This window comes from Pteronotus mesoamericanus, unplaced genomic scaffold (assembly GCF_021234165.1).
Source record: "Pteronotus mesoamericanus isolate MK-2021 breed Mesoamerican mustached bat unplaced genomic scaffold, CSHL_Meso_final scaffold_36, whole genome shotgun sequence".
Taxonomy (NCBI): domain Eukaryota; kingdom Metazoa; phylum Chordata; class Mammalia; order Chiroptera; family Mormoopidae; genus Pteronotus; species Pteronotus mesoamericanus.
Window position 1 is genome coordinate 23142885 of NW_026555313.1, and position 14850 is coordinate 23157734.

Sequence of the window (14850 nt, forward strand, 5' to 3'; positions counted from 1 at the left end):
TGAATTGTTTTTCTTTTTTCCTGGAAATCAAGATTAGTATTGTCAGTAGTAACTGGATGTCTTTTGGATTCCAAGGTACTGATAGGAGTCGAGAAGATAGTCCAGAACTGAACCCACCCCCAGGCATAGAAGATAACAGACAGTGTGCTTTATGTTTGACATACGGTGATGACAGTGCTAATGTAAGTACCTTGGCACACAGGCACCTACTGATTAGATGTCCAGAATGAAACTGTTTGTCTTTTGTGTCTAAACTTGATGACTGGATGCCATTTATTGAATGAATGCTTGTCACTTAGTTTGTGAAACTTGGGCTTTTAAAAATGTAACTGATTTAGTTTATTTAAAAAACAATTTGCCTTAAATTAACCTTCTGATATCTAGTAATATCTTCAGTAAGTTTCTCAAAAAGATTTTATGAAAGTCAATAAAATACAAGTTACATATTAAATAACTTGTCTTTAATGTAATAGCAGAATGGTTTAAGATCCCCAGTTCATGCAGGCTGCCAGGATCCATTTCTGTGCGTATTGACCTCAGCAAGGAGTTTAACCTCTCTGGCTATTTAGTTTCATCTTTAAAATGAAGATAATAATACTTATCTCAGAATAGTTGTGAGGATTAAAGGAAATAGTGTATGTAAAGCCTAATTTAGTGCCTGGCACATAATAACCTTACAGTAAAGAAAAGTTTTTTAATGCAAGCTAAGAGAATTGGCTTTGAAATATGGCTTAAAAGAAGTCAATGCATTTTTTATCATGGAGGAAGTAGGGTGGAGGTTGAAGAGAGTCTAAGGGGGATAAATGGTAATGGGGAAAATTACAATAATTAAAAAAAGAAGTCAGTGCATTTTTATAAACTTACCGGTACCACATATTTCTTATTTTTCAATTCTCTGTTTATAATATATCTCCAGTCTGTGGAAAAGGTAAGCAGGAGAGATGTGGAAACAAACATAAAAAAAAAAAGTGTGATTTTTTTTTTTGTGTGTGTTTGTTCAGTTAAAGAATTTTAATTGATTTATTGTGTCTTGACTGAGGTAAAGCAAGTATCAAGGAAAACTTTGATACAGTATTCTTTGAAGAACAGAGACATCTCTTCATTTCATAGGATGCTGGTCGTTTGCTATACATTGGCCAAAATGAGTGGACCCATGTCAATTGTGCTTTGTGGTCAGCAGAAGTATTTGAAGATGATGATGGATCACTAAAGAACGTGCATATGGCTGTGATCAGGGGCAAACAGCTGGTAAGAACTTGTAGGTAAATGTTATGAAAGAGATTCCCTCTCAGTTTCCAGAAGTTCTTCCTGTGGCTAATTGCTGACTCACTGATGTTTTTCATAGCTGGTAACAAATATTAGTGTCCACTATAGACTGATTATTATTCTGACCCTTGGAGTATGGATGCAAAAGAGAAAAAAAAAACCAGTCTTCCCTAGAGAGAAGTCTGATTGTGAGTGTGACATATAGTCTAGTTTAAGGAAATTTTAAAATCATGTATCTGTTAAGCCTAGTAACTAGAAAACCATTACATTTCTGAATAGTATAGTCTTTCTAGAAGTGAATTCTTTTGGATGCAATAGATTTATAAAAAGATGATCTTTTTAGCATTGATACTCAGTTTCATCTTCTCTAAATCAGTCATTCATCATAGAAGAAAAACTATGTTTTAGTCCAAATTCTAAATCAAATTATAATATTTAAATTTAGTAGTTATAGGGCCCCACAGACAATGGGAGAGAGGAGATTTATAGAGGAGACTTTATAGGTCATCACCTCTCTGCAATTCAGCAGATTACCAATAAACAAAATGAATTATAGGGAACCCAGAATGGAGTGATTCTATAGAGGAGATGGAAAATGGCTCAAAACATCTGAAAGTATGATTCAGACTCTCTTCTTTCTGGATTGTTAGAGATGTGAATTCTGCCAAAAGCCAGGAGCCACTGTGGGTTGCTGCCTCACATCCTGCACCAGCAACTATCACTTCATGTGTTCCCGAGCCAGGAATTGTGTTTTTCTGGATGATAAGAAAGTATATTGCCAACGACATCGGGATTTGATCAAGGGCGAGGTGAGAGAGCTTTAGTTGATTTTTGAATTCTCTAGGAATTCAGGGAAAATAGACTGAACATAGCAAGCAAGGTCATAAACTTTGTTTTACCTTCCTCCTAGGTGTTCCTAGAATCTTCTCCTTTTAGAGAAATACAGAGGTCCTCCTAGTGAAACAGAAGGGTGATTTTGAGCCATGCTCTGTACTTTCCCTCTGAGAGAATCTGTGTCATGAGGATGATTTATAAAGGGAGAACCTATTAACAGCTACCCTGGGTTTTCATTTAAGGTGGTTCCTGAGAATGGATTTGAAGTTTTTAGAAGAGTGTTTGTGGACTTTGAAGGAATCAGCTTGAGAAGGAAGTTTCTTAATGGCTTGGAACCAGAAAATATTCACATGATGATTGGTATGACATGGGCCTTGGTTGTTGAGGAAGGCTGGATGTATCATGGGGGTACTTTCTAATCTTCGGTTGTAAAATTATTTTATGTATATCATTATCTCCTCTAATATTTTTTCTTTGTTTGGTCAGGCTCTATGACAATCGACTGCTTAGGAATTCTAAATGATCTCTCTGACTGTGAAGATAAGCTTTTTCCTATTGGATATCAGTAAGTAACACCGTAAAGAGAAAACATCAGCCCCCACAACTTGAGTACCCTAAAGCAGTGATCAAATTGTTAAATGTAGAGCCATACTTGTTAGCTAATTTTAACTGCTATTAAATATTAATTACTTTTTTGCTACTTCTCTTAGATTGAGACTAAAGTATCATTTTATGTCAGCTAAATCCAGTTATGGAAGAAAAGCATTGAATAATGTGATGAGTTTGCACAGTAAAGGTTGATTACTAGAATTATTGGGGTGATCACATTGTAAGGTATAAAGATGTCAAATCACTATATTGTACACCTCAAACTAATAGAACTAGTATAATATTGTATACCAACTATATCTAAAAAAATTTTTCAGACCATTTCTAAATAAAATCTAAGTAGAAGACAATGTCAGCCTCTTGAGAGTCCACTAAGCTCCATTCACCTGGATTCAGAAGTCCAGATTATTGTCATGGTTGCATCACACACACCTCAGGCTGCTACCCTCAGTTGAATGTTTGACAGGTCCTTCTAAAAATATAACCTCTCAACAATAATAATCAGATTCTCCAGTAAGAATTTATAATCTTTCCTGTATGAAGAAAATTGTTTAAACTTCTAACAGGCTGACAATGTAAATTTAAAATTCCCTTTTTATCTCTTCCCTTTTAGAATCTCATTTTGCTATATATACTTCAACTTACTCTGCATTTCAACTCTGATGACAGTCTATACTCCACATTTAACTGGCATCTCTTTGTATAAACTAGGTTCCATCAGCATCCAGCTAATTTGAAGCAATTATGTTCTCCTTGTCTCATGGGGCTTTTCTCCCAAAGGAAACACGTCAGACTTGCTATTTCCTTATTTTGTACATACTGTGGGACAGCAGTCCCTTTCTGACAGCCAATAACTGTTTCTTATGGTAGTTCGTATTTTTTTCTCTGCATTTTTGGATATATTATTTTTATCCCTGTCTTATAATACCATAAAAAAAGATTGATGCTGTTTTCTAAGAGGCTAGTAAAAATAAAGGACTTCAAAAAGTTTGGAACATCCTAACTTGGGAAATCTAAGAGTCTGTGAAAAAAAAATCAAGGGGACCATGGAACCTAGGATGAGCAGAGGTTTTGACAAATGTTAGTCTTTGCTTCTATAACCTCACTTCTAGTGATCTTTACAAATCTGTTTGCTAGGTGTTCCAGGGTATACTGGAGCACCACCGATGCTCGCAAGCGCTGTGTATATACGTGCAAGATAGTAGAATGCCGTCCTCCAGTTGTAGAACCAGATATCAACAGCACTGTTGAACATGATGAAAATAGGACCATTGCTCATAGTCCAACATCTTTTGCAGGTTAGTCTTTAATCGAGCTATTACTTGAATTAGATTTTTGGGAGTGCTGTGATTGAAGCATGGGAAAAATGTCATTTCTTTGGGAGTTTTCATTTGTTTCTACTTTGATATTTACCTAATAGCTGGCTTTTTATTGGGTCATTTGTTTGATATTTTAATTGGACTTTTTTAGTAAGGCTTTTATATCTTACCACAGAAATGTCATCTAAAGAAAGTCAAAACACAGCTGAAATTGTAAGTCCTCCATCACCAGACCGGCCTCCTCATACGCAAACCTCTAGTTCCTGTTTTTACCACGTCATTTCAAAGGTTCCTAGGATTCGAACACCCAGTTATTCGCCAACACAGAGATCGCCTGGCTGTCGGCCATTGCCTTCTGCAGGTAAAGGGCTTCATCTACCCCAAGAAGGTCAGCTCAAAGATGAATTTGTAATTCTTTCAGGCAACTTTATTTTAGTGACTTTTTAGCTTATTTAGCTTATCTTTAGTTACCTATAAATATATATCAGTAAGTCATTGAAACCAGTGACTACCACACATTTGTTCTTTGTTTAATAAGCTTTATTACTTTTTCTCTCCTGTTTAGGAAGTCCTACTCCGACCACTCATGAAATAGTCACAGTGGGTGACCCTTTACTCTCCTCTGGACTTCGAAGCATTGGCTCCAGGCGTCACAGTACTTCTTCCTTATCACCCCAGCAATCTAAACTCCGGATAACATCTCCAATGAGAACTGGGGGTACTTACTCCAAGAATCGTGTTTCCTCAATCTCCACCATAGGGACCACTACAGATCTTGAGTCAAGTGCCAAAGCAGTTGATCGTGTCTTAGATCCACTGACTTCAAGTACTGATTTAAGGCAAAACACTCCCACCTCTTCAAATTTGCAAAGGACAATGGTTACTGTGGTCACTAAAACCAGTCACTTGGATGGATCTTCATCTTCAGAAATGAAGCATTCAAGTGCTTCAGATTTGGCATCCAATAGCTCCTCTTTGAAAGGCGAGAAGACCAAAATACTAAGTTCCAGGAGTGCAGAGGGATCTGCACATAGTGTGGCTTACTCTGGCATTCCTAAACAGACTCATAGTACAACATCTGGTGAATTAAATGTTAATAAAATTGGCACTTTAGCTGAATTCTCTTCAGTGCCGTTTTCTTCTAAAGAGGCTCTCTCCTTTCCACCACTCCATTTGAGAGGGCAAAGGAATGATCGAGACCATCATACAGATTCTAACCTATCAGTAAGCCCATCTCCTGGGGAAAGTGGTGAAGTCAAAACCTTGAAACTATCTGGAGTGAGCAACAGATCTTCTATTGTCAATGAACACGTAGGATCTAGTTCCAGAGATAGAAGACAGAAAGGGAAAAAATCTTGTAAAGAAACTTTCAAAGAAAAGCATTCCAGCAAATCCCTTTTGGAACCTGGGCAGGTGACAACTGATGAGGAAGGAAACCTAAAATCAGAATTTGTTGACAAAGTTTTACCTCCTGAATTAATGGGACAACGATCATGTAATAATGTTTCTTCTGATAAGATTGGGGAGAAAATCCATTCTATTCCAGGAGTCCCCAAAACTCCATCCATGCAAGTAGAAGGATCTGCCAAGGAATTACAGACACCCCGGAAACGCACAGTCAAAGTAACACTGACACCACTAAAAATGGAAAATGAGAGTCAGTCTAAGAATACCTTAAAGGAAAGCAGTCCTATTTCCCCTTTGCAAATAGAGTCAGCATCTCCAACAGAACCAGTTTCAGCCTCTGAAAGTTCAGGAGATGGTCCAGTGCCCCAACCAAGCCCCAATAATACCTCATCTCAGGAGTCTCAGAGTAACAGCTATCAGAATCTTTCTGTACAGGACAGAAATCTAATGCTTCCAGATGGCCCCAAACCTCAGGAGGATGGCTCTTTCAAAAGAAGATATCCTCGACGTAGTGCCCGGGCACGTTCAAACATGTTCTTTGGTCTCACCCCACTCTATGGAGTAAGATCCTATGGGGAAGAAGACATTCCATTCTACAGCAGCTCCACTGGGAAGAAGCGAGGCAAGCGATCAGCTGAAGGGCAGGTGGATGGGGCTGATGACTTAAGCACTTCAGATGAAGACGACTTATACTACTACAATTTCACTAGAACAGTGATTTCTTCAGGTACAGAGGAACGGCTGCCATCCCATAATTTGTTTCGAGAGGAGGAACAGTGCGATCTTCCAAAAATTTCACAGTTGGATGGTGTTGATGATGGGACAGAGAGTGACACTAGTGTCATAGCCACCACAAGGAAAACCAGCCAGATTCCAAAAAGAAATGGTAAAGAAAACGGAACTGAGAACTTAAAGATTGATCAACCTGAAGATGCTGGTGAAAAAGAACATGTCATTAAGAGTTCTGTTGGCCACAAAAATGAGCCAAAGATGGACAACTGCCACTCTGTAAGCAGAATTAAAACACAGGGACAGGATTCCTTGGAAGCTCAACTCAGCTCATTGGAGTCAAGCCGCAGAGTGCACTCAAGCACCCCCTCGGACAAAAATTTACTGGACACCTATAATACTGAGCTCCTAAAATCTGATTCAGATAATAACAACAGTGACGACTGTGGGAATATCCTGCCCTCAGACATTATGGACTTTGTACTAAAGAATACTCCATCCATGCAGGCTTTGGGTGAGAGTCCAGAGTCGTCTTCCTCAGAACTCCTGAATCTTGGTGAAGGTTTGGGTCTTGATAGTAATCGTGAAAAAGACATGGGTCTTTTTGAAGTGTTTTCTCAACAGCTGCCAACAACAGAACCTGTGGACAGTAGCGTCTCTTCCTCTATCTCAGCAGAGGAGCAGTTTGAGTTGCCTCTAGAGCTACCATCTGATCTCTCTGTCCTGACCACCCGAAGTCCCACTGTCCCTAGCCAGAATCCCAGTAGGCTAGCTGTAATCTCAGACTCAGCAGAGAAGAGAGTCACCATCACGGAAAAGTCTGTGGCGTCCTCTGAAGATGACTCATCACTGCTGAGTCCAGGAGTAGATCCAGCACCTGAAGGCCACATGACTCCTGATCATTTTATCCAAGGACACATGGATGCAGACATCTCCAGCCCTCCTTGTGCTTCAGTGGAGCAAGGTCATGGCAACAGTCAGGATTTAACTAGAAACAGTAGCACCCCTGGCCTTCAGGTACCTGTTTCCCCTACTATTCCTATCCAGAACCAGAAATATGTGCCCAATTCTACTGATAGTCCTGGCCCATCTCAGATTTCTAATGCAGCTGTCCAGACCACTCCACCCCACCTGAAACCAGCCACTGAGAAACTCATTGTTGTTAACCAGAACATGCAGCCACTTTATGTTCTCCAAACTCTTCCAAATGGAGTGACCCAAAAAATTCAGTTGACCTCATCTGTTAGTTCTACACCCAATGTGATGGAGACAAATACTTCAGTATTGGGGCCCATGGGCAGTGGTCTCACCCTAACCACAGGACTAAATCCAAGCTTGCCAAGTTCTCAATCTTTGTTCCCTCCTGCTAGCAAAGGATTGCTCCCTGTGCCTCATCACCAGCACTTACATTCCTTCCCTGCAGCTACTCAAAGTAGTTTCCCACCTAACATCAGCAGTCCTTCCTCAGGGCTGCTTATTGGGGTTCAGCCTCCTCCAGATCCCCAACTTTTGGTTTCAGAAGGCAGCCAGAGGACAGACCTCAATACCACACTAGCCACTCCATCCTCTGGACTCAAGAAAAGACCCATATCTCGTCTACAGACCCGAAAGAATAAAAAACTTGCTCCCTCTAGTACCCCTTCAAACATTACCCCTTCTGATGTAGTTTCTAATATGACATTGATTAACTTCACATCTTCCCAGCTTCCAAATCATCCCAATCTATTAGATTTGGGGTCACTTAATACTTCATCTCACCGAACTGTCCCCAACATCATAAAAAGGTCTAAGTCTGGCATCATGTATTTTGAACAGGCATCCCTGTTGCCACAGAGTGTGGGAGGAACTGCTGCCACAGCAGCGGGCACACCAACAATAAGCCCGGACACTGGCCACCTCACTTCAGGGCCTGTGGCTGGCCTGGCATCTGGTTCCTCTGTCTTGAATGTTGTATCCATGCAAACTACAACAGCCCCTACAAGTAGTGCATCAGTTCCAGGACATGTCACATTAACCAATCCAAGGTTGCTGGGTACCCCAGATATTGGCTCAATAAGCAATCTGTTAATTAAAGCTAGCCAGCAGGGTCTGGGAATTCAGGACCAGCCTATGGCTTTACAGCCAAGTTCAGGAATATTTCCACAACTGGGGACATCACAGACTCCCTCTACTGCTGCAATGACAGCAGCATCTAGCATCTGTGTCCTCCCCTCTGCTCAGACCATGGGCATAGCAGCTGCTTCACCTTCCAGGGAAGCAGGAGAACACTATCAGCTTCAGCATGTGAACCAGCTTCTTGCCAACAAAACTGGAATTCTCTCTTCCCAGTGTGATCTCGATTCTGCTCCAGGGACCCAGGGATCCAGCTTTACGCAGACAGTAGATTCTCCTCATAGCATGGGGCTGGAGCAGAATAAGGCTTTATCCTCAGCTCTGCAAGCCAGCTCAGCCTCTCCTGGAGGCTCTCCATCCTCTGGACAGCAGTCAACAAGTCCTTCAGTGCCGGGTCCCACTAAATCCAAACCAAAAATCAAACGGATTCAGCTGCCTTTGGACAAAGGGAATGGCAAGAAGCACAAAGGTTCCCATTTGCGGACAAGTTCTTCTGAAGCACACATTCCAGACCAAGAAGCCAACACATCATCCCTGACTTCAGTCACAGGGTGAGAGAGCCAACTATTGGCTGTGCTGGGTCTGTGAGATTTGTGCCCTGGATCAGAGGCTGTTTAAGTGGTAATCTTCTGGGAGGGACAGTCTTCTGTTCAGGTTGCAGTACTTGGGTGTTTTGGGGGGTTTAACTTTGACTTTTTTTTTTTTCTCACAGTGATAATTTATAGAGGAAAATTTCAGTTTTATTCGTGAGCAGTTTGTCTCTCGCATAGAACGCATCTCTAACTACTTTTGCTCTGACTTAAAACAGTTCTGCTGTTTGTTTCTGTTTCTTTGCTGAGGCTCAGGATACTGAAGGATGACTATTCCTGTTTACAGGGCGAAGCCACCTGTTGTAGATCCTCATTAAGTCCTTTTAAAAACTATTATTAAAGTATAACATGTGATGTGCACAAGTGAATTTTTACATATATAGGCACCCACATAGCCACCATTCAGATCATGATGTAAAACATCTCTAGTGCTCCTGAAGATTCCTTGTGCCCTCCCCTAGTGCCCCCGCAAGGTAGTCATCATCTAACCTGTGTCGCCACAGGTTGGTTTTCCTGGCTCATAAATTTTACTAGAGCCATACAGTCATTTCTTTAAAGTGACCTCAATGCTTGGTACATATCCACTGGTGGTTTTTCTTGAAAAGGTATAAACAATTCTGTTTCAGGACTCCAGGAGCAGAGGCTGAGCAGCAGGATACAGCTAATGTGGAACAGTCATCACAAAAGGAGTGTGGGAAGCCTGCAGGGTGAGCAGAAAAGTTCTCTAAGATTAAATCCTCGACTCTGTCTACCGCATTTAAAAAAAGCTTTTTTTTTTTCTGATTTTTATTGATTTTCATTGTCAAAGGTTTATTTTAATAGAAGTAGTACACACTTGTTAGAAAAGAAAACAGTGTAGAATTCTTTAAATAATGGATAATGGTTCCCTGTTCTTCCTGCCTAACACCCCCCCCCCCCCCCGCCCCCGTCTACCCCTTAGAGGTAATAATTTGTTTTGCTAATAATTTGTTTTCATCCTTGCAGACATTTCTATTCATACACCGATAAACATGGTATATATATGTGAATATGTATATACTTTTTTACATAAAATGAATAATGCTGCACATACAGTTCTTTACTTGGTTTTATCACATATTGTATACACATTTCTGTGCCAGTAGATACAGATGCACTTCATTTTTTAAAAAGACTTTATTTGTTTATTTTTAGGGGCAAGGAGAGAAATACCCATGTGCAAGAGAAACATCAGTTGGTTGCCCCTCCCACACCCCTTTGGGGACCTGGCCCACAATCCAACCATGTGCCCTGACTGGGAATCAAACAAATGACCTTTCCAGCAACCTTTTGGTTTGCAGGACAATGCCCAACCACTGAGCAACACTAGTCAGGGCATAGAAGCACTTCATTTTTTAATGGCTGCCTCCAGCTCTAGTGTGTACATCTATAATAATTTATTTAACTAGCCATTGTATTGTACATTGTACAACCCAATACATTGTATTGTATTGATGTACATTTGGATTGTTTCCAAGACTTAATTTTTAAAAGTGAAAATTGATGGTGGTTTACTGCTCATGCAGCTTACTTTAGTTAAAGCAGCCAACTTAGCAGCTCTTAGTCACTCCAGAACTGCTTCTATCTAACAAGTGTGCTTTTTTCCAATGCTAAGAGTATAAGAAAACACTTAAGGATACAGTCTACAACTTCAAAAGTAGAAATTTAATGACAGTACTTGGGGAAATCTCATAAAAAATGGTTTTAGCCCTGGCCTGTGTGGCTCAGTTAGTTTGAGCATTGTTCTGTGACAAAAAGGTTGCCGGTTCAATTCCCGTCAGGGTGTATGTAGGAGGCAGCCAGTCATTGTTCTCTCTCTTCCTTCCTTCCTTTCTTTCTAAGAAGCAATGGAGAGGGGAAAGGTGGTTTTATGTTATATATCATTCAGTAGTGTGGTGATGGTGTTCATTCAGCAGGCTCTGCACAGAGCACCCTGTGGTTTTCCATTAGTTGTTTTTGAATAACTGACACAGCTGTATGTCAGATTATGGACAGTTTTTTCTTTGAATTGAAGAACTAGCCAATGTTACATCTCACATTTGTGTGTGTTTATGTTTTCAGGCAAGTGGCTGTTCTTCCTGAGGTTCAGACAACACAAAGTCCAGCAAATGAACAAGAAAGTACAGGTATGTGGGTGGGTTAAGAGCTTAGAATCAGAATTTCAAAGCCAAATGTGCTATAAAAGTCACTTACCTTGCCTATTGATTTTCTAGATGAAAAAAAAAAATGTCTTAATTCCCAAAGAAGTTAAGTGATTGGCCACAGCTGTAGACCGAGTTTCAAACCATGTTATCTTGTGGTCCCATGCTCTTCCACTCCATATTCTGTGGTCATGTGTCACTAAAGGAAGCAAACTAAAACCTTCACTCTTGGGCAGCCCAGCCCTTCTTGCTTATAAGCAGTGTGATTTCAGTAGCTAGTGATGACCTGACTTTACTCATCCCTTAGTTGTCACTAAGGAAAACAAAGTACCATTTTTTGTATATGAGAGCCAGATTTTGGTTATGGCACCAGATACATCTCCATGGCACTTTCTGTCTCTCCGAATGAACTCAATTAGTACACATTGGTCACTTCAGGATTAGAGACCTCTGCATATCAGGCTTTGCCCATCTCCCTTGAGAGGTCTTTCCAAAAGAGAACCAGATAGAGAAAGTGCTTAGACCTAAGATTGGAGATATAATCACATCCTGCTGACTTGCTGATTTCTCAGGAGTATATATTGATATACCTCTTTTATGTAAGAAGCCAGTAAGGGCTCCTAGTGCAGAGTCTGGAGCCAGGTAGGTTAAAATCCCCACATTACCATTCGTTAGCTGTATGCACTTAGGCTGCTAGGCTACTTAAGTAACCTCACTCTACCTCAGTTTCTCACCTTTGAAATGTAGAAAATAATAACACCTACCTCATTGGACTATTGTGAGGTTCACATAAGTTAATATGTAGGGAATTCCTAGAAGGGTGCCCAATACATACTGCTTTGTTCACATTAACCATTATGCTTTTTTGACTTTAACCCTATTGAGGGCCATTACTTACTGAAAAACTAACAAATTGTCATACTAGAAACTCTACCACAAAGACAGTATGTAGATGGAGGAACACTTCTCATAAATCCTCATTTTAACTATTTCTAGCTTCAGCCTGAGTATTGGGTTGACAAAAAAGTCTGTTATTTTTTTTTCTGTATGATGGTTCTAGTAGTGCTTAGTTGTCTTTAACTTCATTCGAAACAACTTCATTAGATTGTATTGTGACAGCTGTCATATCAGTGTGCATTTTTTTAAAAAAATTGGTGAATTTTTGTACAGCCATTTTAATATTGAAGATGGAAGACACTATGGAACATATTTGATGTATTATACTTTATTAATACAAGAAAGGTAAAAACACAACGGAAATGCAAAAAAAGATTTTTGTGCAGCGTATGAAGAAGGTGCTGTGACTGAGCGAACATGTCAAAAGTGGTTTGAGGAGTTTCTTGGTACTACTGATGTTTTGGCCAAATAATTCTTTGTTGTGGGGCAGTCTTATGCATTGGAAGATTTTTATCAGCACCCCTGGCCACTACCCTATTAGAAGCCAATAGTAAGAGATAGCCAACATACCTAAAATATCCAGATCAATAAAGTCATTGGTGAAAATGAAAAGTGTGCCTTTATTTTATGGAAAAAATGTAACGAACTTTTGAGCCAGCTCAATAGTAAGCTGTTCCATCTCTTTGAGACTCAGTTTTATTGTCTGTAAATGGAAATAACACCAATAATGGAATGTTGTTAAGCTTAAGAGGTAATGTACGTAAAGTCAGTGCTGTTGCAATCACTTTGTCCGCTCTCCATTTTCTTCCTCATAGAACCTAAAACAGTGGAAGAGGAAGAAAGTAATTTCAGCTCTCCGCTGATGCTTTGGCTCCAGCAAGAACAGAAGCGGAAGGAAAGTATTGCTGAGAAAAAGCCCAAGAAAGGACTTATTTTTGAAATATCAAGTGATGATGGCTTTCAGATCTGTGCGGAAAGTATTGAAGGCAAGTAGATTAAATTAGGTTGGCCCACCAGCACAGGTCCTGTTTCAGCTAGATCAGCACTCTGTATATATTTTTACTATTTGTATGGGCAGATGTGCGCTAGCTATAATGCAAGATACTTGGAGGCATTATACGTTTAACTTGTTCTTAAGAAGTTAGTGTTCTTAAGAAATAGTCCATAGTTTATGTGAAAAATTAGTGATACAGGTTATGTGTTTAAGATTACATACATCCTAGCAGAGCACATGAGACCTCTGATACCTTTCTAGCTTTATTTTCTACCACTTCCTTATGCACTTGACATACCATTCTCTCTCACCTCTGTGCCTCTGTACATTTCTTCTGTCTGCCTGCAATGCTTTTCCTATCCTCATTTGCCTGGTGAACTTCAGCTCATCCTTTAAGATTCAGCTCAGAAAGTCTCCTCTCACCTTATGAGGCAGATAAGCAGTCCCACTCTCTCCTCTCTGTCCCTTTTAGATTCTTAAATGTTTCTCTCTCATAGCTTAAAATTTGTTCAAGTGTTCGTTTATGTTTGTCTTATTCACTCAACAGAGAACTTCCCATGAGGGCTTGAATTTCATTTTGTTATTCATCTATGTACTCCAAGCACATAGGTGTTCATTAACTGTTGAAGAACTAGTGAATGTTCTATAGAAGTAAGTACTAGAGGTGTTTGAAGAAAAGATCACTGTAGTTCAACTAGGGTTATCAAAAAATCCATGAAGATTAGTAGAATCGAAGATTCTTTATGCCCTGACTGGGTGGCTCAGTTGATCGGAGCATCGTCACATACACCAAAAGGTTGCAGGTTCAATTCCCAGTCAGAGTACATACCTAGGTTGTGGGTTTGATCCCTGGTCAGGGTACATAGAAGAGGCAACCAAACAATGTCTGTCTGTCTGTCTCTCTCTCTCTCTCTCTCTCCCCCCCTCTTCTTCCCTCCCCTCCCCACCCCCCAAAATCAATAAACATATCCTTGGGTGAAGATTTTTAAAAAATGAAGATTCTTTAAGGGAGAGAATAGAATTTGGGTTATGCAAAGGGGAAGGGGAGTTCTTTCTCAGAAGTGATTTAAGCAAGTTAGGAAGACAGGATTGCATTTGGTAGATGTAGAGTAGTGTCAGGTGGGGAAATGATGTTGAAATCCCTGTCAGGTAGTAGTGAAAGAGAAAATTGAGAAGGTGGGTTGGACCCAGGTTTTGGAGGGCCTTCAGTGCGAAACCATGAGGGCTTTGAAAATTTGGGAGAGTGGAATAAAAGCTTAACATGGTAGCTTCATATGAGATAGAGTTGGACACACTAGAAAACAAAAGGTTACTAACGAGAGTTGCTGCAGTAGAGATGTCAGGTAATAAAGCCCCTTTCCAGTAGGAAAAGTAAGGAAAGAACAACAAACACACTTAATGACTGCTTGGACATGGAGAACAGAGGAGTCAAAGATGACTCTGAGGATTCAGGCCTGGGTGACTAAGGGGGAAAAAATGTGTTAGGAGAACTAGTTTGAGAGTATGAAATCCATATACGGATTACTTACCATCATTCCACGCTTCTGTGACAGTAAGAGATCACAGGATCTTAGGTAAGAGCTGGAAGGGATTGTAAAGTTTTTCTAGTTAATACCCCTTATTTTAAGGAACTGAGAAGCTAGAATCTCCCCCACAGTCTTAGTTAAATTATCAATGCTAGTATTGTATTGGTAAAGGGTACAGGGAATAGAACTAATACCAAATGTTTAGGTTTGGGATCCAGATTACCATCAAAGGGATGTGAATGCTTTGGGGAGTCGGAGCTACTTTCAAAAGGTATGACTTTTCCTTAACTGCTCTGTGTCCTTTCTAAAAGGAGGAAGTACTTCTGGGTGGTGTACCTGTCCAGCTTCTTTCTTTTGCACTGAACTGATTTAAACAACAAAACAAAAAAATTGCCTGTTCTAGCAGGG

General features: G+C 40.1%; 1 protein-coding gene across 2 annotated transcripts in view; it reads left to right on the forward strand.

The window, feature by feature from the left end:
* KMT2A (lysine methyltransferase 2A) overlaps positions 1 to 14850 on the forward strand; it is an 86096-nt gene that overhangs the window by 56425 nt on the left and 14821 nt on the right. For both annotated transcript variants that reach the window (XM_054592343.1, XM_054592344.1), the window contains 11 exons: positions 76 to 182; positions 1111 to 1248; positions 1917 to 2075; positions 2343 to 2460; positions 2587 to 2665; positions 3847 to 4007; positions 4204 to 4389; positions 4594 to 8827; positions 9493 to 9573; positions 10946 to 11010; positions 12738 to 12908. In XM_054592343.1, coding sequence (XP_054448318.1) covers positions 76 to 182; positions 1111 to 1248; positions 1917 to 2075; positions 2343 to 2460; positions 2587 to 2665; positions 3847 to 4007; positions 4204 to 4389; positions 4594 to 8827; positions 9493 to 9573; positions 10946 to 11010; positions 12738 to 12908 — 5499 coding nt within the window. The remainder of the gene's footprint in view (positions 1 to 75; positions 183 to 1110; positions 1249 to 1916; positions 2076 to 2342; positions 2461 to 2586; positions 2666 to 3846; positions 4008 to 4203; positions 4390 to 4593; positions 8828 to 9492; positions 9574 to 10945; positions 11011 to 12737; positions 12909 to 14850) is intronic.